Here is a 22352-nt window from a genome sequence, read left to right on the forward strand (position 1 = left end):
TTACATGTTCTCCCCCTGTCAGCATGGGTTTCTGCTGTGTGTTTCGGTTACATCCCACAGCTAGGTGATTAGCCATGATAAAGTACGCCAAGTGTTCAGGGATGTGTAAGTTAGAGTTGTTAACCATAGGAAATGTAGAGTTACAAGGAAGGGTAGGAGGATGGGTCTGAGTGGGATGGTCTTAGGAAGGTTATTGTGAACCTGTTGGACATAATAGCCTGTTTCCACATTGTAGGGATTCTATGAATGCCTAGGTGGGTGAGTGGTCTTTAACAGCTGACTGCTGCAGACCAACTCACAAGTGTGGATTCTGCCTCAGCTTTAAATGGCTCTGGAGGGTTTTACCATGATAGAGGGATTCCGACCCCATTATAGAAATTATATTTCACTAATTTTTAAAGAACCAGTCTCCCTAGTCCTATGTCCCAGGCCTCTGGCTGCTCTCTGAAACATGGGAACTTTTAACTTTGATAACTTCTATCCTAAAACATTAGTGTGCAAATGCAATGGCTGCCAAAGTGAGTTAAACATTAGCCTACATTTCCATTGAGATGCTGAGTTGCCAGGCCTTTGGTGACTAATCGGCCAGTAAGTCTAGCCCAACCTAATGGATGAGTTGTTCTGGAAAAATTATAAGAAGAAGCTTCAACTTTCTGTTGGTAGGGTGTTATTCATGACCTGAAGATGAAACTGACTCCCTGCCTCCTTTAGGAAAATATCTCCCCCCATCAAAGCAATGCATTTCCTTTTTAAAGATCTCTGAATTTCTTTTGGCCACTTACCTTTAAATCTCTATCCATAGAATGATGACCCTTCCACCGTTCGAAAGGGTTTCTCCTTATTTATCCCATGAAAGTACTTTGAAATTTGAAGACATATGATAGGAATGAAAATTACAGCACTGAGGGAGACAAGGCCGTTTGAGCTCTGTAAGTACAGAAATAGGTCTGTTCATAGATACAGATAAGAGCATCACTGCCCCCACCCCATCCCTCACCGTCCTCCACCCTCATAAATGTCACTGGCATTGGGAATGAGGCAGCAGACCTCGGTACACAGGCTGTCGGTACTAGCAGGGGTAATCCTTTTAATCCATGATCCTGCTTCACCATTCAGCTTGCCTGGATTGGTGCAGCTCCAATAACATTCAAGAATTTTGACACCATCCAGGACAAAGCAACCCACTTGACTAGCACCACATCCAGAAACGTCCACTTCCTCCACTGCCAACACTTAGCAGCAGCAACGTGTACTAGCTACAAGATGCACTGCAGAAATCATTGAGTCATCTTAGACAGCACCTTCCAAACCCACAACCATGACTCTCCAGAGGAGAAAGGCAGTAGATACATTAAAATACCACCATGTACAAATTCCCCTTCAAGTCACGCATCGTTCTGAATTGCAAAATCACTGTTCCTTAAGTGTCACTGAGTAAAGATCCTGAAACGTCATCCATGATGGTGTTGTGGTTTACCTAAGCATATAGACAGCAGCAGTTCAAGAAGGCAGTTCACCACCACCTGCTCAAGGACAATAAATGCCAGGCAGCTTCAACCACATCTGTGATTGAAGAGAAAATAACGAGCTAAATCTGATCATCTTTGTCAATGCCATTTCCCTTCACTATCTCCATATTCTGTGAATATCTTAATTTAGAAAGATATCAATCCTAGAATAGTCACTATTACTGAGATTAATTTTCAATTCCTGATTTTTATTAATTTGTTTTTAAATTCTATCCGATGCCTTGGAGATATTTGAACTTTTCCCTAGAGCACTAACATGGATCTCTGGATTATGATTCTAGTGATAGTTTTCATTGCACCACTATTTTCCTTCGGAGAGTCTCTAAAGATTGAATAATAAGAGGAATGGTGACATAAAATGGGCAAAGACATGGCATTTCATGCCATCGTGCAATTTTGCAAATGCGAAGTTGAATCCTTCAGTGTAGAAACCTGTTGTATGACCCATTTTGCAAAACGCAGCTTAATTTTTATTTATCTGCTGTTGAATAAAAACAGAATTTCCACTTTGGAAACAGATAGAAACTCCAAAGTCCTGGTTATCCCACTGGTTCTTTAACCAGCCGTATTTTTCCCCATCACAATGTTTTGCTATTTTGCTGAACAGTACTCAGGCTTCTGGAAAATTCAATTCTGGTTCCAGGGCATGTCAGCTGGATTAGTCTCTGCATTTGTTTTAAGGGAGTCAGATGTTTTTGGGAGGGACTAAATTCCTTTCAGGCTGTCATGCCGTCACACTGCCTAGTCTAAAAATCACTGATTAAACGAAACACAGAATATTCTTTTGATTCACAATTGTCCTGCTATCTATAAATATTCAGCAAATGACATATTTTCTTTCAATATTCTGCCCAATTTACATGATGTTCAATGGTGAATTGAATGGAGGAAATGCAAGAGGAAGACAACATCCTCAAAGTGACAGTAAGCTACAAAGTAATTGCTCATATTGATTCAATGTTACCTGAGGCTCCCTGGCTGGCTCAATAACCTTACATTGTGAGTACAGTTCAGATGGGCTCTGGATTTGTGTGTCCTGTGGTATTTGCCAAATTAAAGTCAGGGCATGGTACTGCAATTGGCCTTCAGCATCCCTCGCTGAATGACAGGGAAATTGCTCAGTATCCTTGTTTCTGATCTCTATCTGGTGACCTACCCCACCTCTCCTGGAAGGGACTGAAGGTTAATAACAGTGCAAAATGGATTGAGGGTTTGGCAGTGAAACTTTGGTGGTTGAATAGTCTGTTGGCCCTCATTATCACAGGTGGTCCATTGGGCGAGACCATATTTTCAGGCACAAAAGAAAAATATGGTCACCTCTCTGATCTTTCCATTGCAATTTCTTTGCTAATTAAAACTTCTATCCTTCAAAGTTTGTGAGAAGATTTGTAGCTAGGGTGCTCGTTGTTGTGGTTCTGTTCGCCGAGCTGGGAATTGTGATGGGGAAAACTATGGTTGGTTAAAGAATCAGTGGGATAACCAGGACTTTGGAGTTTCTATCTGTTTCCAAAGTGGAAATTCTGTTTTTATTCAACAGCAGATAAATAAAACTTAAGCTGCGTTTTGCAAAAAGGGTCATACAACAGGTTTCTACACTGAAGGATTCAACTTCGCATTTGCAAAATTGCACGATGGCATGAAATGCCATGTCTTTGCCCATTTTATGTCATCATTCCTCTTATTATTGTCCCCTGTCTAGGTGACATCCTCAGTGCTTGGGAGCCTCCTGTGAAGCGCTTCTGTGATATTTCCTCCGGCATTTATAGTGGTTTGTCTCTGCCGCTTCCAGTTGTCAGTTCCAGCTGTCCATTGCAGTGGTCGGTATATTGGGTCCAGGTCGATGTGCTTATTGATTGAATCTGTGGATGAGTGCCATGTCTCCAGGAATTCCCTGGCTATTCTCTGTTTGGCTTGTCCTATGATAGTAGTGTTGTCCCAGTCGAACTCATGTTGCTTGTCATCTGCGTGTGTGGCTACTAAGGATAGCTGGTCGTGTCATTTCGTGGCTAGTTGGTATCCATGGATGTGGATCGTTAGCTGTCTTCCTGTCTGTCCTATGTAGTGTTTTGTGCAGTCCTTGCATGGGATTTTGTACACTACATTGGTTTAGCATCCACAGATTCAATCAATAAGCACAACGACCTGGACCCAATATATCGACAACTGCAATGGACAGCTGGAGCTAAAAGGCCTGCTTTGGGCCATACAGTCATTGTAATTAGCTTAATGCTTTTCTTGGCTGAAAATGAAAACTTAAACCCTGAGGTTTGGATTCCTTTCTAGTCCTATTCCTCTGGTGGGCGTAGGAAATTATAAATTTAACCAGTAAAGTGATAATGGTTTCAGATTGAGCCTGACACAATGTGAAGAAAATGTCGGCTAGATTTCTTTAATCAACAACAGATATCTGATTATTACCAAAGCAATTTAAACAAACAGAGAAAAAGACTATTGACAGATAGACAGGCTTAGACTGATTGATTGATGTGACTTGTATTCTAACATCTTAATCTTAACATGAGGTCAAACTCCACTGAACACATCAAATAGCAAATGAGATTATACAGGCAGATTCTGTAGACTTCTCAACAATTTCTCCAAATATTAATGAAACTGTGGGTCATCAAATCTCATTAAGTACCACAAGGAATTACAATCCTTCACTTCAACAATGTGACTTCGAAATTCTCTTAAATTCTTTGAAATCCCATCATGACCTGCTTCAATGACAGTTCATGGTCTTGTGGTCCATCTTTCTTTTCTGTGTTTGTGCTCTCCTGGATGCTGGAAAACTATGATCATGCACATCGTCATAAGCATTTATCCAGCTTTTCATTAACAGTGAGTTTCCCCAAACCAATGCTACTGCCGGAAATTTCCTCACCTCCAATCTTGCACAGCTAACAGCAGTCCTACTCAACATGGAATCTTTCCTGTGTCTGCTTCTTTCTCAACACTAATATGTCCCCAAAACTTTGCTTCTGTGACCCCTGAACTGTGCTCAGCAACCCATCAGAAACCTTGCAATTAGTCTTGCCTCTATCTCTAGGTAGGACTGAATGAAATTAATTGTGGGACAGTCAATTGGAGCAAACCCTTAGATCTCTCTGTGCAGCTGAACGATAGAGTGTTGCCATTTTCACAGAATGCCAGCTTTCAGCACAAAATACAAACAGAAAAAAAAGGATTTATCATAAGTGTCACAGTCGTCTGCTTGCTGAGTTCATGTTTCAAGTCAGAAGCTTTGAATTTCAGGGCCGTCTTGTCGTCGGGTATAATGAAAATTCCAAGGACAAGAATTGAAGAGGCGGCAAGTATGACGTCAAGAAGGCTATCTTTTAATAATCTCTCCCAAAACTAGTTTCAGTCTCTACCTCATGACTCATCAAGGATTGTAGTATTGTTAAAAGAAATATAATTTGCTTTTAAGGTGCCAGCTTTATTGGTAACCATTGGTAACAAGCAGTTTTTCTTCACTTGTTACATTTAGAATTGAACTGCGTGCTATTCACAACCTTTGTAACTAACTCCTTGATTTCTGTTCCCACATTCACTCTGCCACCACTGTCTCAGCTGCTTTGCTGTTCTCCACACAATCTTAGCCCATTGTCTGCTGACCCCCTTGTCTGTGCGTTTCCTACTTCCACACTTGACTATTCTGAGACTCTCTTGGTTGGCCTTCTCCTGCCTTCTTCATAAACTTGAAATCATTTAAAACTCTGCTGCCTAATTCATAACTTGCATCTATTCACTCAACATCCCCGAACTTGCTGACCTACACTGGCCTCTCGTTTGGCAAAGCCTTGAGTTTAAAATTCTTATCCAAATGCCCAAACCCCTCCATGGCCTTGTGTCTGTTTAAGTCTGTAACATCCTCCATTTCTCCAACCCTTTCAGAGTGTTTCCCTGACTTCACCATTTGTGGCCATGTTTTCAACTGTCCCGGCCCCAAGCTCTTAACATCATTCCTGAAACTCTCCACCTCTCTCTGTTCCTTTAAGACCCTTTAATCAAACATTTTGTGACCTGTCATAATGCTCCTTCTTCGCTTCACTGTCAAATTTTGGATTATCGTACTTGTGAAGCACAATTTGCTATATCAGAGGCACTATATAAATGTAAGTTGGTGTCATAAGGTCTTGACACTGAAATATACTCATTATTTATTGAATAGTTGAAGTATCCCACATGGTCTTGGAGCCAGAGATCTAAACTTGCTTATGGGTAGAATATATTGGCCAAACAGTCCACATGGGTGCATCTGCAATGAAAGTACGAAGTATAGATGCTAGGATTATAATTCATGAGTAATCTGCATCTTGTCCTGTTGTGGCACAGGAGACCTTAGTTCAGAATGTTCATGGGAGGAGATACCATAGGGAGACCAAAGATGGAAAGAGAGAATCTGGCAAGGAAGGCTGCACCTCCTAAAACCTCTGGGTACACAGTTTTCTATGTCATGTGATAGGCTGTGCAAGAGCCTATTTCATCTGGTGTCACTGAGATCATTTGGGATGACGTTATGTTTCTTTAGAACGCCCCTTCTCAATTCCCACTTCACCTTTATCCAGTTTTCTGGCATTGTATGTATTGAAGATGCTGTGAACAGAGACTTCTTGCTTTCCATCCCGTATCCACATTCCACTCCCAAATCTCCCCTTCTGGTTTTTTGCTTTTGGGGACCCAAAGAACTGCCATGTGACCAACCAAAGCAACCTCTCAAAGAACATAAGAGCAGAAGATAATAGGAGGAGTGGGTCCAGGGACCAGCTTCATGATTCAGTATGATTTTGGTTGTCTTTGGCTTCAAGTTTCCTTCCCACATTCCACCACATACCTACCCATTCTTCATGTCTCTTGATTATTTGAGGAACCAAAAATCTGTATCTCACCCTTAAATGTATTCAATGACTGAGCGTGCAAAACCCTCTGGGCTGGAGGGTTTCAAAAATTCACAACCCTTTGAGTGAAGTTGCTTCTTATTTTTCTTAATCGTAAAGGATTGCTGCCTTACCCTGAAACAGTGTCCCCTTGTTCTGGATTCTCCAGCCAGGGAGAGAAAAAAAAATCTCAGTAGCTATCCTGACCAACCTTTTTCATAATCGTGATTGTTTCAATGAGATCACCTCTCATTCTTCCAAAGTCCTGGGAAGATAGATACAATTTACTCAGCTGTTTATCATAACACAACCCTTTCATTCCATGGATGAGGCTAATGAAACTTGCTGTACTGCTGTCAATGCAAATATGTCCCTTCTTAAACAGAGAAACTACACAAAGTACTCAGGTTGTAGTCTCATAATTGTAGCGAGCATTCTTTATTCTTGTATCTTTCCTTCCAGTTTGCCCCAACCTTCCACAGTCCATGCCTCAATGTTATTCACTTATCTAATCTTTCTTCTTCTTCAACTGCTTTTATTCCCAATTTCTCCTACAATTGTTGCCAGGACAAGACTGTTATGTTTTCATTTTCAATATCCTTACTTGACTATCTTCCTCTCTCTAATTACTGAGGTTGTATTTAGCCATTCTTCTGATTCCAGAACTTATTCATTTGTATTTCTATTCATCCAACTGAATCTGAGCATTTTTTGCTAGACACATAAGTCACATAGGAGATGTAGCAACCTCCATAGGTTCAAGGATACAATAATAATCTATTTCTGTAATATTGGTAAAAAGGTTCATATTATCCAGGACACTGGGGAAATGTCCTCCGTTGTCCCTCAAATCACTAACCCATGGTATCTTTTTAGTCACCTGAGAGAGCGGACATGGCCAAAATTTAACATTTAATAAGAAAGACAACGCCAATGATAATGCAGATCTCTCTCAGTACACCACTCCCGCAGTATTGCACTGGAAAATCAACTTACATTTTGTGTTCAAGTTTCTGGAATGTAGCTTAAATATGCAACCTTCTGACATCAAGGACAGAGTGCTACCCAGTGAACCACAACTGACATCAATGACAAAAGACAGCTCTCGACTGCTTCCAAAGGTAAAAACACCTAGTACAGTCACTAGTTTTGGAGTGTTGCACCTGTGGAGGCAAGAGTTGATCTGTGAATAATGAAGATGAGAGAATTTTTTTTTTGCAGATGCTCAGATTCACCCAAATGATTAGAAATAAAGATGAATAAGTTCAGGAATCAATAGAGCTGCTAAATCCAACCTTAGTAGTTAGAGAGAGGAAGATAGTCAAGTAAGGATATTACAAATGAAAACATAACAGTCTTGTCCTGGCAACAATTGAATGAGAACTTGAGAATGAAAACATTGAAGAAGAAGAAAGATTAGATGAGTGAATAACAATGAGACATGGATTTAGAAAGGCTGGGGTAAACTGGAAGGAAGAATACAAGAATAAAGAAGAACTGCTACAATTGTACAGGGTTTTGGTGAGATCACAGCTTTGTGGGACCATGTGACGCTCAAACGGGATACTGTATTTCCTACATTCCCAATTTACACAAATACTTAATTTATCTGTAAAACACTTCAGGATTCCTTGAGATCATGAGATGCACTAAATAAATGCTTCTATTTCTTTCAGTGCTTTGCATGATCTCATATACCAACGTCACATTATTTGTAGATTGCGTAAGAAGATCATGTGATGCACTGGCTGTGTCTTTGCCTCTCACCCAGAAGGTCTGGGTACAAGTCCTCCCTGGAATAATGTATCCAATAAATGTATTCATAAAGGTTGATTAAAAATAATTCACTCAGCAGCAGAGAGTAACTAAAGATGTTGAGCAACTGAACTCTATAGTGATAGATAAAGAAGTGGTGCTGAAAAGGCTGGTAGCACTCCAGGTAGAGAAATTGCCAGGCCCAGATGTGATACATTCTAGATTGCTGAGAGATGTAAAGAGAAAAATAAGTTAATACTCCAAGGTTTTTGGACTTTTAGACAGACACAGAAATAGACAGGGCTATGGACCATGTGCAGGCAGATGGGATTAGTTTAGAGTGGCATCATAGTGAGAAAAAGGGCCTGTTCCTGTGCTATATTGTTTTATGTTCTATGACAATCAGTATTATTTTGTCAAGGGCAGGTCACGCCTGACAAATTTCATGACAAGGAGACACAGGCAGTAGATGAGGGTAATGCTGTGGATGTTGTATATTTGGACTTTCAGCAAGCATTTTAATATGGTGCCAAATGGCAGATTAGTGAAAAATTTGAAATATTTGGGATTGATGTGTCATTGATAGCATAGATTAAAAATTGGTAAAAAGATAGGAAACTGAGGGTGAGTATGGATGAGTATTTTTCAGATAAGAGCTGAGTTGAAAGTGATGTTCCCCAGAGAGCTGTGTTGGGACCCTTGTTTTTTCTGATTTATATAAACATTTGGAGATGGATGTTAAAGGCAAAAGCTCTAAAGTTCCAGATGATACCAATCTAGGGAGAGTAGTGAACTGTGAGGATGACGCTGAGTGACTTCAGAGGGACATTGACAAGTTGGCCAAATAGGCAGAAAAATTTTAATGCAGAGACCTCTGAGATAGTTCATTTTGGTAGAATAACCATAGAGAGACAAGGCAACCTCAATGATATAACTTTGCAGAGAGTACAGAAACAAAGGGATCTTGGGTTCACATAGACACAGAATCCTGATAGTGTGGAAACATGCCATTTGACCCAACAAGTCAACACCGAACCTCCGAAGAATAAACCATCCAGACCCATTCCCCTACCCTATTACTCTACATTTCTCCTGACTAATGCCCCTAACCTACACATCCCTGAACACTATAGACAATTTAACATGGCCAAGTCACATAACCTGCACATCTTTGGATAGTGGGAAGAGACCGGAGCACCCATGCAAACTCAGGGAGAATGTGCAAATTCCACCCAGACAGTCACCTGAGGCTGGAATCAAACCTTGGTCCCTCGAGCTGAGGCAGCAGTGCGAGCCACTGAGCCACTGTGGCACCTATGTGCCTGCATAATTCTCTCAAGGTGACCAGGCAAGTGGAAACAGTAGTTAAACCAATTTATAGGATCCTTTGGTGTATAAATAGAGGCAAAGAGTATAAAAACAAGGAAGTAATGCTATTTCCTTTACAAGTCATTCCTCAGACCACATTTGGAGTATTGTGTTCAGTTCTGGACACTTTAAAGCTCTGCAGAGAGAGCAGAGGAAATTCACTGGAATGATAACAGGAATGGGGGATTTTAGATACAAGGAAACATTCGAGAAATTGCTGGAAAAACTCAGCAGGTCTGACAGCATCAGCGGAAAGAAATCAGAGTGAATGTTTTGGGTTGCGTGACAATTTCTCAAAACCTTTCTCAGAGAAAGTGGGCTTTTTCCTTGGAGCAGAGAGGATTAGGATGACCTTATTGGCATGTTCAAAATTATGAACAATTTTGACAGAGTAAGGAAGAATATTCTGTTTCCACGAGTTTTAATATCAGTAACAAGGGGTCACAATTTCAAGATTTCAGCAAAAGAGTTGGTAGCAAGATGAGGAGAAAAATCTTTACTCAGGGAGTTATTAGGATTTGAAATAAGCTGCCTGGGAGAGTGGTGGAGCTAGATTCCGAATGAGTTAAAAAAAAAGAGTTGGATAAATATTTGAAATTAATGAGTTTGAGGGCAATGAGATAGGGCTGGAGAATTGAAGTGCCTGAGTAGCTCTTTTGGAAGCTGGTACAGACATGATGTGTCAAATGGTACTGTAAATTCTATGATTCTATAAGTGTCCCAACTTTATTATATTGGTTTATGCTGTGATTTGGAAATTTACTACTTTCACAGAGTGACATTCTAATCAAAGAACCAAAACAAATGATAGGGGCTGGAGGAAACTATCATGTTTGTGGCTCCATGTCCTTGAAAATTGAAGTGAACTTTGATATGCTGTTCCTGATTCAATGATGAACATTAATTGTTTTAAGAATTACTTTTAGCAAAAAATTCATTCAGGTGGAAATGTTCAAATTGTGTTTTGATTTGCTGCTTTTCTTTCTCATGAATGAGGCTGTTCTGTTCCAGCCTGATTCAGTCAAGCGATAGTTTCTTCACTTAGTAAAGCTATGCAATATCTCATTGATAGGAAGCAAATGATGGGACAGATGTAATCGATGGAAGCGGGATATCCTTCACACACCAGAAGAGGGGCGTCAGAGTCAGTGGAAAATTCATGCCACCCCTGGACTGGGAGAGAGTTGAGAGGAAGTACACATCCAGGTCAACAGGTCATTCCTATCTTCCCAGAACAGATCTGTCATCAGTCTCAGGGGTGCAACTTTACAAACCAATGACAGATGAGCAATGTGAGGACAGAAAATATATTCAATATGGTGGTGACAGTCAAAAACAAGAAGAAAACAACACAGAAGACTGGGAAACCAACAATGAGGATAAAGCTCAAAGCATAACTGTTTCAAAAGTTGGTATTTCGAAAGAAACAATGGATGAACTGAAAGCCGTTCTTAAAGAGAGCCCCTTAATTACCAGCCGGCAAAAAGTGAATAATATAACTAGTTGTTCTACCTCTGATTTGAATGTACAGAGTCCTGAGGAGAAACCCAGAGATGAAGAGGGTAAATCCTCTACCATCTTAAAAGCACAATCTAGCAGCCCCAGAGAGCTGACAGCACAGGTACCAAGCAAGAAAGTTGCTGGAGATGAGATGCCAAAACAAGTGGTGGCTACTTCCAATATCCAAAAATCAGAGAACATCAAACCAATCATTTTGAAGACAATGGAGTTACCCAGCCACACTGACAGTGGGTTAGACTCAAAGCATGATCCAAGTTCAAATGTTAAAGGTTGGTACTTTGCTGGTAATGTGTTACAGTTCATTGAGAAAGTTCTAATTCATGGCAGCGTGCACCTCAATTCACATATTGCAGCCTAGGGGTTTTACCTTTGTTTTCATCACATGGCTGACCAAGAATCTCTCCCAAATGATTTGCATATTAATCCTCAACCTGTTTAGTCAAACAATGGGCATACCTTTCTTGATCAGTACTTTATGAACCAAGAGCTTCTGGTGAGGTTTCTTCAGTTTACTTAAGTTCTAGCCAGATGTCTTGACTTATCAAGATCTTGGGTGTGGAGAAATGAACAAGCTCCCCTTTTTCATTCACCTGCCCATAATTTTAGCAAGGTTGATTTATAAAGGATCCCTTGCCTTATTGATATATTTCTCCAAGACTAAATGAATTTGTGTTTTAAAAGTAGATCAATTTAACCAGGTTTTCTTGAATTCAGAAAAGAGTGAGTTTATTCATTACTAAAACAATGACAAATAATAATGCTACACAGATATGTACAGATTAGTTATGAAAATTAGAAATAAAAAGTTGAGTCCAAAAAATATAAAAGTTACAAGATATATGGTTCAGTCTCTGCATCACTTGTGAAGAGTAGAAGTAAATGTTGATATTTGACAGTTGTTTTTGAGGTTCTTAGCTTTGCAGGCTGATTGAAATTCTTTTGCCCTGTTTTCTCTTGACTTGTTAGCTAGCTGGTGTCTAGCACACAGAGTGATTTATTCCTTTCCTTGAAATGATGGTGGTGACGAGGGGGTGGATCTTCAACTATGATCTACACAGCACATTAGCGCTCGAACCCAGGATCGTACACGTGTACCTCCACTCAATAGCAAACTTTCTTTCACTAGCTCACACACACTATGATTGAACTGGTTTTTGACCCCATTCTGTTGTATTCATGAGAGGGTGAGACTTGTGACATATATCTCTCGAACAGAATACTGTCTTTTTTTTCATGTTCTGACACAACTTGCAGAGGTTATGGCTCACTTTGCAGTGCATGTTTAACCTTTTGAAGCTTCTGTGACTTATGCAGGTTTGACACTCCAGAGTTCTTCTCCAGACAGCATAAGGCCATGAAAGAATATATTCTGACATAGACTTAGGAGAAACCATGGAGAAATGTTGTTAAAAAAAACATTTATATCATTTCTCCACTGACTGGAGATGCCAATTTGTCCTTGATCAGAGTTGTTCAGCCCAAGTCTAAAATAAAGCACTTAAAACTGTCTGAGATAAATTCTTGCAAAATGAATTGCACTTTCAAAGTGAGGAGACCACCTTTTTGGATTTGGTGTGATCAGCTACTTTCAATTATTCAGTACTTTCAATCCCATGCAATAGTTTCTGTGCAGCTACCAATTCCTTTAATTAACTTAAGCATTTCAAACAACATCACTCCTGTATCTGCTTTGCTGAAGGAAATATAACCTTATTGTGCAGCCTAGTCCTATATCTCACATCATTAAAAATGAGGTGGAGGTACTAGTGTTGGACTGGGGTAGACAAAGTTAAAAATCACACAACACCAGGCTGTAATCCAACAGGTTTATTTGGAAGTACTAGCTTTTGGAGCACTGCTCCTTCATCAGGTAGCTATGGAGCAGGATCATAAGACATAGAATTTAGAGCAAAAGATCATTATCTCTTTCACCCTCAGCTTGTCATCAGCAACCTCTTTGTTTGCCTAACCTTTTCTCTCTCTCTCTAGGCACCATCTCCATGTACTCTATTTTCTCCCACCGAACTCCAAGATCACCATAATTTCTGTGTCTTATGATCCTGCTCCACAGCTGATGAAGGAGCAGCACTCCCGAAAGCTAGTACTTCCAAATAAACCTGTCAGACTATAAGCTGGTGTTTTATGATTTTTAACTTAATCACTTATACAGATTAGCTGATCATTATCACATTGCTAGTTTGAGGGAGCTTGCTGTGCAAGATATGGTTGCTATTTTTCCAGAAAATTACAATAATGACTACACTTTAAAAGTACTCTGTTGATTGCAAAAGCACTTTAAGATGTTCAGTAGTCATGAAATAGCCTTTATAACTGTAAAGATGTTTCCCAGAACTATATACCTGTTGGACAACCTGACCTGTTCCTGCATTTTGCATTCTATGCAATTCAATGTAATCTAGTAATCTGTTATTTTACAGTTAACATGAGAGACCTGCCTATGCTTAACAGTGTAACTCCCTCACAAACAAGCACCACTATTGAGCAAGCGAAGCAACAGATCACAAGGGAAGACATACGATTTATCCGTTTTGAAGCAAGTGACTTTCATGGAATTTCAAGATCGAAAACGATTCCATCTCGTTTTTTTCAGGTATGATATGCTATTTGCCTTTAAATGGATAACGTAATGTGCTGATTGCAGAAAGCCACAGGTAAAAAAAATCAATTGCCTTCCACATTTCCATTGTCAGTGAATAATCTGTTGCAGTTTCATTTTAATGTTAACAGACAAACTTTGTTACATAGCTTGATTTTATTGGGAGTATTTTTACCTCTGAGTGTAAATTAGATTAGATTAGATTAGATTACTTACAGTGTGGAAACAGGCCCTTCGGCCCAACAAGTCCACACCGACCCGCCGAAGCACAACCCACCCATACCCCTACATCTACCCCTTACCTAACACAATGGGCAATTTAGCATGGCCAATTCACCTGGCCTGCAGGTCTTTGGACTGTGGGAGGAAACCGGAGCACCCGGAGGAAACCCACGCAGACACGGGGAGAACGTGCAAACTCCACACAGTCAGTCGCCTGAGGCGGGAATTGAACCTGGGTCTCTGGCGCTGTGAGGCAGCAGTGCTAACTGCTGTGCCACCGTGCCGCCCACTGTTGTGCAAATGTTGTGCAAAAATTCTATGTCTGGATTAAGAGCAGCAACAAACCTACCCTAGTACAATATTATAAAAAAACTGTAAACTTTCAAGTAAGACACTAAACTCATGTGCAAATTGTAGTGTTCAATTTCTCTGCATTTGATTACCTAAATCTGAGTAATTAATCTTTATTTGCTGTGCTTGATTGATTAGGCCTGGGTATTGATTTGGAGCAAAGTACCGGATCTCATACAGTTAGCTGGAAGCTGTTGAAGAGTGAAAGGATAGGCATTTAAAGGTCTGTTAAGAAGTAAATAAATTTAATAAGCTCTGTAAATAAAGTTCCTGTAAACTTAAATCCTAGCATCATCTCTGCATAGACAAATAAAAAATGCTGCAAAAACTCAGGTTTAGTGGCATCTGTAGACAGTAGCACCTATAGCAGAATAACATCTGTAACAGAGTTAACGTTTCGAGTCCAATGTCCTTTCTTCAGGAATGAAAATAGTTGGGGAGGGGTGATATTTGTGTTAAAGATGGACTTGGGTGGGAGATAATAGAGTACATGGAGAATGGGCCAAGAGAGAGAGGGAGACGGTTACGCAAACAAAACAAGCTGAGGGAGAGAGAGATAATAGATAGGGAATGCTAATGAGATGTGTAAATCATTGAAAATAAGAAAGCTATGCAGGAGCAGGCTGTATAACAGGATACCGGGGTTTGAGCAAAGATAATGAATGAGGAAGGGAGTGTTCATGTTCAAAAATTGTTAAACTCAATGTTGAGATCTAAGGCTATAAGGTACCTCAGTGGGTGATGAGATGTTATTCTTCCAGTTTGTGTTGAGCCTCACTGGAGCACTTAAGATTGGAGACAGAATTGTTGGCATGGGAACACAGTGGTGTATACAGAGGGATCTGAGTGTCTTGGTACATAAATCAAGAAGAATTAGTATGCAGGTACAGCAAGTGACTAGAAAGACAATTGGCATGTTGATGTTTATTTCAAGGGAAATAGAACAATAAAATAAGGAAGTATTGATGCAACTGCACAGGGTATTGGTGGACCACATTTCGACTATTGTACAGTTTTGGTTTTTTATTTTAAAATAATTTATAATTGCATTAGAAACAGTTCAGAGAAGGTTCACTTTATTCATTCCTGGAATGAATGGCTCATGTTATGAAGAAAGACTGAATAGTTTGGGCCTATATCTACTAGAATTTATTAGAGTGAGAAGCGATCTTATCAAACCATGTGAGATCCTGGGGGTTTTTGATAGAGTTGATACATAGAGGATGTTTCCTCCTGTAAGGGAGACTAGAATTAAGGAGCACATTTAAGAATGAGAGACCATGAAGATGAAGAGAAAAGAAAAGCTTTTTACTGTCAGATTGTTGTTGCTCTATGGAATTCTCTTCCCCAGAAAACAATGGAAACTGGATCATTGAAAATTTTCAAGGCTGATTTGGATAGATTTTTGATAGAGGAGGGAGTCAAGGGTTGTGGGGTGCAGAGATGATACCACAGCCAGGTCAGCTACGATCCTATTGAATGGCCAAGCAGGTTGAAAGGGCAAAATGGCCAATGCCTGCTAAATAATTTGTTCCTGTGTTAATGTTAATCAAGTGATTTATTTTACCGGCACTTTCAAACAGTCTACAATGAATAACAGTCCTGAAGTTTAACACCTTAACATGGGATTAGCAAAGGGGGATTTCAGCATAATGGCCCTGATTTTCAATGGTCAGATTGTATTTATTCCAGTGCAGATGGGAACTGTTTATGGGGGTCTCTGAAATCCCCATTGTAGCAGACATCAAAGAAAGCATCTGGCGAACTGAATTTTCTTCTGGGAAATTCCTCAATGCCTGGAACCCCTGAGAGAGTTCATATAAATCAGATACTTCAGAGAGTGCTGATGAAGTTAAGTAAAACAATTACGCAGGATATGTTAAACTATTAAGTACATAGTCTAACTCCCAAGTGACTATTCAACCAAACACATACATTTACCTCGTATTTACCAACTGCATCTCCCCAGACCAGTTACATTGCACAAAACCTGACCCAACATCCTCACCACTTGCTTTGGGAACTCCCCACCCCTCTCCATCCAGCCTCTCTGCTGTGCCCCTCTCCACTACCTGACTCCTCATCTCTATGATGGGAATGGGTTTGTGGACTAAATGGTCCATTCCTGTTCCTATGTGCCTAATTAAGCATTATTTCTCAGCATGGTAAGGAACTGATGTAATTGAGGAGAGTGTTGAGTGATGGGAAGGGGGGGCACTGGCTGGGGAATGGAGGCCTACAGGGGGAATTCAGAGAGTGTGCAGAATATGACTAAATGGCTGGACCATGAAGATGAATGGATTTCCTGTAGTTGATTGAGGTCTGAGGATTAAGAATGTTTGTACTATTGCCTGGCAGGAGAGAAAAGGACTGAGATAAAATCTATTGTAGGAATTACACTTTGAGCTTCAGAAGAGATTTACCAGTTGCTGGGTGTGGAAGGTTTGAGTTATAAAGAAGGACTGGATAGGCTGGGACTTCTGCAATGGAGCGTAGAAGGTTGACAGGTGACCTTATCAATGTTTATAAATTCATAAGGGATTTAGATAGGGTTAATAGTAGGTGTCTTTTCCCTAGGATAAGGGTTTTCAAGACCAGGGGACATATTTTTAAGATGAGAAGAGAGAGAGTTTTAAAAAGAGATGAGGGGCAACATTGTTATGCAGAGAGTGATTTGCATGTGGAATGAACTTGCTGAGGAAGTGGTGGATGTGGGCACACTTACAATGTTTAAAAGATACCATGATAAATACGTGAATAGGAAAGATTTGGAGGGATATGGGCCAGGAGCAAGCAGGTGGGAATAGTTTAGTTTAGAATTATGTTCAGCATGGACTGGTTGACCAAAGGGTCTATTTCTGTGTTTTATGACTCCACAACTCTATCGATCTAAAGAGAGTTCTGACCTGTACTGGTTCATGTCTTCTGATTAGTATTTCTTAGATTCTGAAAGAGTGCTGTGTTTAACTCGTGTATTGTATAGACCCAATTAAGTTATCTCCCCCAACCCCCGTACACTTTATATGACAGGCTTATACAATGCTTTAACTTTCACAGGGATTTAAACACCAGAGATGTTGTTAGTGTATTCTAAACTGATGCCATAAGTACTTTTTAAAAACACCAACACAAAATTGCATGAAATTAACTTGGCCAAACTTATGCTTCTTATACAGGAGAAAGTGTTTCATGGTGTGCCTCTTCCGAGAGGTTATCTGGAAGTAGCTTTGGACCCGAAGGAAAATGGAATGAATCATCCCAATTTCAACAGTGACATACTCTTAATGCCCGACATCTCAACCTTCAGAATCCTGCCTTGGGCTGACAAAACTGCAAGGATCATTTGTGATGCTTGCTCAATAACAGGAAGTCCTCTTCTGACATCCCCTAGACAGATAGCAAAGCTTCAATTGAACCACCTCCGGGCATATGGTTTCACCTTGTACTCATCGTTCACATATGAGTTTTGGCTTTACAGTTTCACTCAGATATTAAACACACCAGCGTCTTTTCCTGCTGCAACTCTCCTGAATAACCATGACCAGAACTTTGTGCAGGAGCTATTCAATGATATGTATGGTGCTGGGGTTGATATTGAAAGCTTCTCCTCTTCCTCAGGGCCTGGCCAGATGGAGGTCTCTCTCCGAGCTGAATTTGGAATGAGTGCAGTGGACAATGCTTTCACGTTCAGGACTGGCGTCAAAGAGCTAGCAAGGAAACATAATAATGCTGCCAGCTTCTTCACACCCTCCGGTTTTGGCAACTCAGGCACTTTTTCCCACAGTCTGTGGGATGCCAATGGAAGGCAGAATCTCTTCTCTGATCCAACAGCAGCACAAGAGCTGTCTGGCATTGGGAAGAGATGGCAAGCTGGCCTGGCACAACATGCTGCTGCCCTCAGCTGTCTAGTGGCGCCTGGCCCCTGTTGTCGCCAACGGTACAGCGCAGGGAAGCATGAAGGGGTCGTTGACGTGACCTGTGGCTCCAATGACAACAGCTGTGCCATTAACACCAAGTTCCATGGTGGTGGGGGCGCCCGTCTTGAAAACCGCCTGGCATCAGCCATGGCAAACCCGTACATCGTCCTTGCTGCCACTGTGGCTGCAGGCCTTGATGGCCTCAGGAGGGGTTCCTCTGAAAGCTCAACACAAGGTGCGCCCATTCTTCACCCACTGAAACCCTGCAGTATTCCTGTTCGGTTGGAGGATGCACTCATTGAGCTGGAACATGACTACTGTATTCGGAGAGCACTGGGTGAACCTTTCATCCAACATTTCATTGCTGTTAAACAGTTTGAATTGAAAACACAGGCATTAGATGGTGAAAATGAAAAGTACCTAGAGTACTTCATCTAGTAAAATGGCCATAAATGTATATTAAAAATCATGCGCAGAATACCATACATCACACCATATACAGCACACAGTATAGTATCTGTAAAGTACAACATATACAAGATATCACACATATAATACCATTTAGCATAAAATTGACATTGCATACTTAAAAAAGATAAAATATATATAACACAATATATCGTTCATAGTATACTATATACAAAATGCTATGCATTTCATATCACAGTGATTATATTAAAAATGTATTATATTTGATTGATTATACCATGTAGCATTCATAACTTGTACAACATATAATAACAAATATATCACATGCTAGATAGACAATTCACCTTAATAACAAGTTTCAGAATTCTCAATTCACAAATTCAGTCCTTATTCTTTAAGTTGGTGTCCACTGGCACTGGTGGGGGTAAATCCTGATGTTAGAAGTGCTTTACACCATTTGATTTAATGTTGAGTAATCTGGGTAATTAGCCTGATCCTTGGAAGGAAATCATTTTCTTTTGAATCCTCCTCTGGTTTTATTGTGGATGCATAAAATTGTGGATACCTATATAGTGCATCAGAATTTTGTATGATGTGACTTTTTAAATGGAGTTTGATCAGTTAGGAAATTGGGAAGATTAGGTTTTATATTTTTCTTTCTAATTTACCTCTAAATGATTTCTAATTGAAATGGGACTTTTCTTGCTTTCATACCAGGAGTTATATGAAAAATAATGGCCCATACCTTCTCCCAGGCATTAAGTTTAATGAAACTGTTCTCAAGAGAATTCAAATGAGCACGACTGCCAGAAAGCAGGAATAGATTCCTCATTTAACAGTGTCTCTGAGTCTTGCCACCTTCCTAAGAGGGCCAAATGAGATTAACAATGTGTACGATTTGTTGCATTTTTTAATGGAGAAAACAAGTCCTCAGGCATTTCTGTATCTTTGTATTGGTACAGCAATGGACCAACATTAAATCTTGGCGTTGGTCACAGGAAAGACAGGTGAGGCTTTGAGATGCCATATTGTGCAGTATTGGTAAAAGTGAATTGCACAGAGGATCCTTCAACGTTATTGAATAGGTACAGAAATCTTTCCAGTTATCATCAGAGCAAGAGTGCACTGGAAAGTATAGGGAGATAGCTAAATATCCCAAGCAGCTGACCTATTTTGTATGTTCATTCTTGGGACATGGGCATCACTGGGACTTATTGTCGATCTGTGGTTGCCCTGAGAGGCAATTGGACCACAGAGTAGCTTGCTTGCAATGTTCCATTTAAGTTCTTTTCTGGGGTATGCGGGTGATTTATTTAAATGCACAGCCTCCATAATCTTTTTTGTGTGGTAATTTAAAGGAGCAGCATTTTGCATGGCCTATGCAGTAATTGGCTGTTTGACTGACAGGAACAAGGAATGTTGCTTGCTTGCCCACTCCAGAAGGCCGGCAACGGTCAACAATATTGATGTGGAACTGGAGTCAAAAATATGCCGAGGCTAGGCAAGGTCAGCATATCTCCTTCTTTGAAGGGTGTGAACCTGTTTGGGGGATATACAGTCATTTAACTCTTTACTTCAAGGTTCTTTGTTTAAACTTGAAAAATAATTCTCGTGCTGCTCTAGCAAGATTTGAACTAACTGGATTGGCTTTTCCAAGTTGGGTTGTGATGCTGACATCAGCCTCCATTCTAGATCGGCAATCTGGAAGTGGCTCATTGGTCTGGATTTTCCTGAAGATGTCCAATTAAGAAGCCAGTTCCAGGAACTTGGTCAGTTAAGGACAGTGGGTTGACAAAGGAAGGGAGAGGCTTGAAAAAAGGAATACAGCCATGTCTAGCGAACAATAGTCAAGAGGTGCTGCTGAGGCAGGCAAGTGAGGTCGAGTAGCACGAATACAAATTATATTCTCTGATACCTTCAGCAAAGGTTATATTGAAGAGGCCTACAGTAGGCTTGGGGTAATTGGGGTGGGTGGGCAAAGAGTCAGGGGATCCCTTCACAGAACTAGTTTTGGCTAGAGCAGAAGCCTTTTGGATTGGCAACATCTCTATTAAAGCAGGGAGGTTCCGACTTCCCTGGAATCTCCCTCTGCTACCTCTAGGGAATGGCATGCATGTCAGAATGGATATGGGTGGTATTGTGCTGATGGAGAAAATGCATCATGGAGTGTTCTCAATGTGATTTAGCTGGCTGCCTCCAGGGCTGTTTCCACTGATGAAGTTGAACATAGCCCATTGTCTGTAAAATAAATACAAGTAATAGTTCTGTCAAAGCATCACAACACAGTGGCCTGAACATCACAGAACACCACTTCATGGTGAAGATTAGGTTAAGAAGGTAGGTTTTGATTTGAAGGGTGTAGCCCTAGTTGATAAAGCGGTTCAAAAATAGCACATGCCATGCTGGAATTTATGAAGAGAGACATTGGGTACACAAGTGAGAGGACCTACTAAACATTCTATTATGTTAGACCACAATACGGGTTAAAATTATGTTCAGTTCTAGGCCCAGTCTTTAGAAAGCATGTCAAGGCCTTTGAAAAGGTGCAGATGGGATTTCACAAAAAAAAGGGACTTGGAATTATGGACTTCAGGTGGATGGAGAGCTGGAGAAACTGGGATTGTTCTCCTCAGAAAAGAGAGGGTGAGGGAAGGGATAATATGTTCAAAATCATGTGGGGTTTTGATATGTTGGCAGGAGGATTAGTAAAGGGAGTACAGAGGTTTAAGATAAAGAACTTCAGGGGCAATGAAACTGTCTTTTTTTAATGCAGTGAAGTTTTTGATCTGGAAGGCAGTGTCTAACAGAATGGCAGAAGCAGGTTCAATAGTAACTTTCGAAAAGGACTTGGACAAAGACTCGAAGAGCAGTGCTATGGGAAAAGTGCAGGAATGGTAAGATTTATTGAATAGCTCTTTACCATTTACAAGCAATCAAACAAGGCCAAAGAGAAATAAGGATGGTTCTCTGCCTTCTCCAGGACATCAGTTACCACATAGAGCCTGAACTGAAAACATTTATTCAAGTCGTCACTCCAGTTCCAGCCAAAGAGCATAAGAATAAGGACTGACGATGCATTTCAACCTTTAGTAAAACTACTGAATTCTGTTTGAACTTTCTACAATATTGCAACTTTGAGCTGTTTTAATTGTTCAGCCTTTGGTGAGAATAAAAAATGTTTAGCTTGATTAACATCTACACAGTTGATGATTGTTGTTCAATAAAATATGAACAGACTACAAGATGTATTAAAAAGGATACAGTTTTGTTCTGCAAGTGTATGTGCTACATGATTTGTCATATATCTCCATTTTGGTGTATTTCTGCATTGTGGTAAAATCTCTGTGTTATAGGCTTTTATACTTTGTCAGAAGTCACATGACACCAGGTAATAATAATACAGGTTTATTTGAAATCAAAAGCTTTCAGAGCACTGACCCTTCATCAGGTGAAGTCTTCACTTTGCTCTGAAAGCTGTGATTTCAGATAAATCTGTTGGACTATAACCTGGTGTTGTGTTAAATTAAAAATCACACAACACCAGGTTTAGTCCAACAGGTTTAATTGGAAGCACACTAGCTTTCGGAGCGACACTCCTTCATCAGGTGATAGTGGAGGGCTCAATCGTAACACAGAATTTATAGCAAAAATTTGCAGTGTGATGTAACTGAAATTATACATTGAAAAATTGGTTGTCTGTTAAGCCTTTCATCTGTTAGAATACAGTGATAGTTTCACTTCTTTCATTTGTAAATCACAAAAC

The 22352-nt window shown here is 40.3% G+C and overlaps 1 protein-coding gene across 3 annotated transcripts; it reads left to right on the forward strand.

The window, feature by feature from the left end:
• Positions 1–2361: 2361 nt before the first annotated feature.
• On the forward strand, positions 2362–22157 carry lgsn (lengsin, lens protein with glutamine synthetase domain). 3 transcript variants are annotated; one of them, XM_072558332.1, is made up of 4 exons: positions 2362–2453; positions 10605–11322; positions 13492–13664; positions 17420–22157. In XM_072558332.1, the coding sequence occupies exons 1-4, from the start codon at positions 2412–2414 to the stop codon at positions 18596–18598; spliced, it is 2112 nt and encodes a 703-aa protein (XP_072414433.1). In that variant the 5' UTR covers positions 2362–2411; the 3' UTR covers positions 18599–22157. The 3 variants fall into 3 exon arrangements, with proteins under 3 accessions (XP_072414433.1, XP_072414426.1, XP_072414439.1); XM_072558325.1 differs by having other exon boundaries at positions 2384–2465; XM_072558338.1 differs by having other exon boundaries at positions 2437–2528.
• Positions 22158–22352: the final 195 nt, after the last annotated feature.

This window comes from Chiloscyllium punctatum, chromosome 3 (assembly GCF_047496795.1).
Source record: "Chiloscyllium punctatum isolate Juve2018m chromosome 3, sChiPun1.3, whole genome shotgun sequence".
Lineage (NCBI taxonomy): Eukaryota > Metazoa > Chordata > Chondrichthyes > Orectolobiformes > Hemiscylliidae > Chiloscyllium > Chiloscyllium punctatum.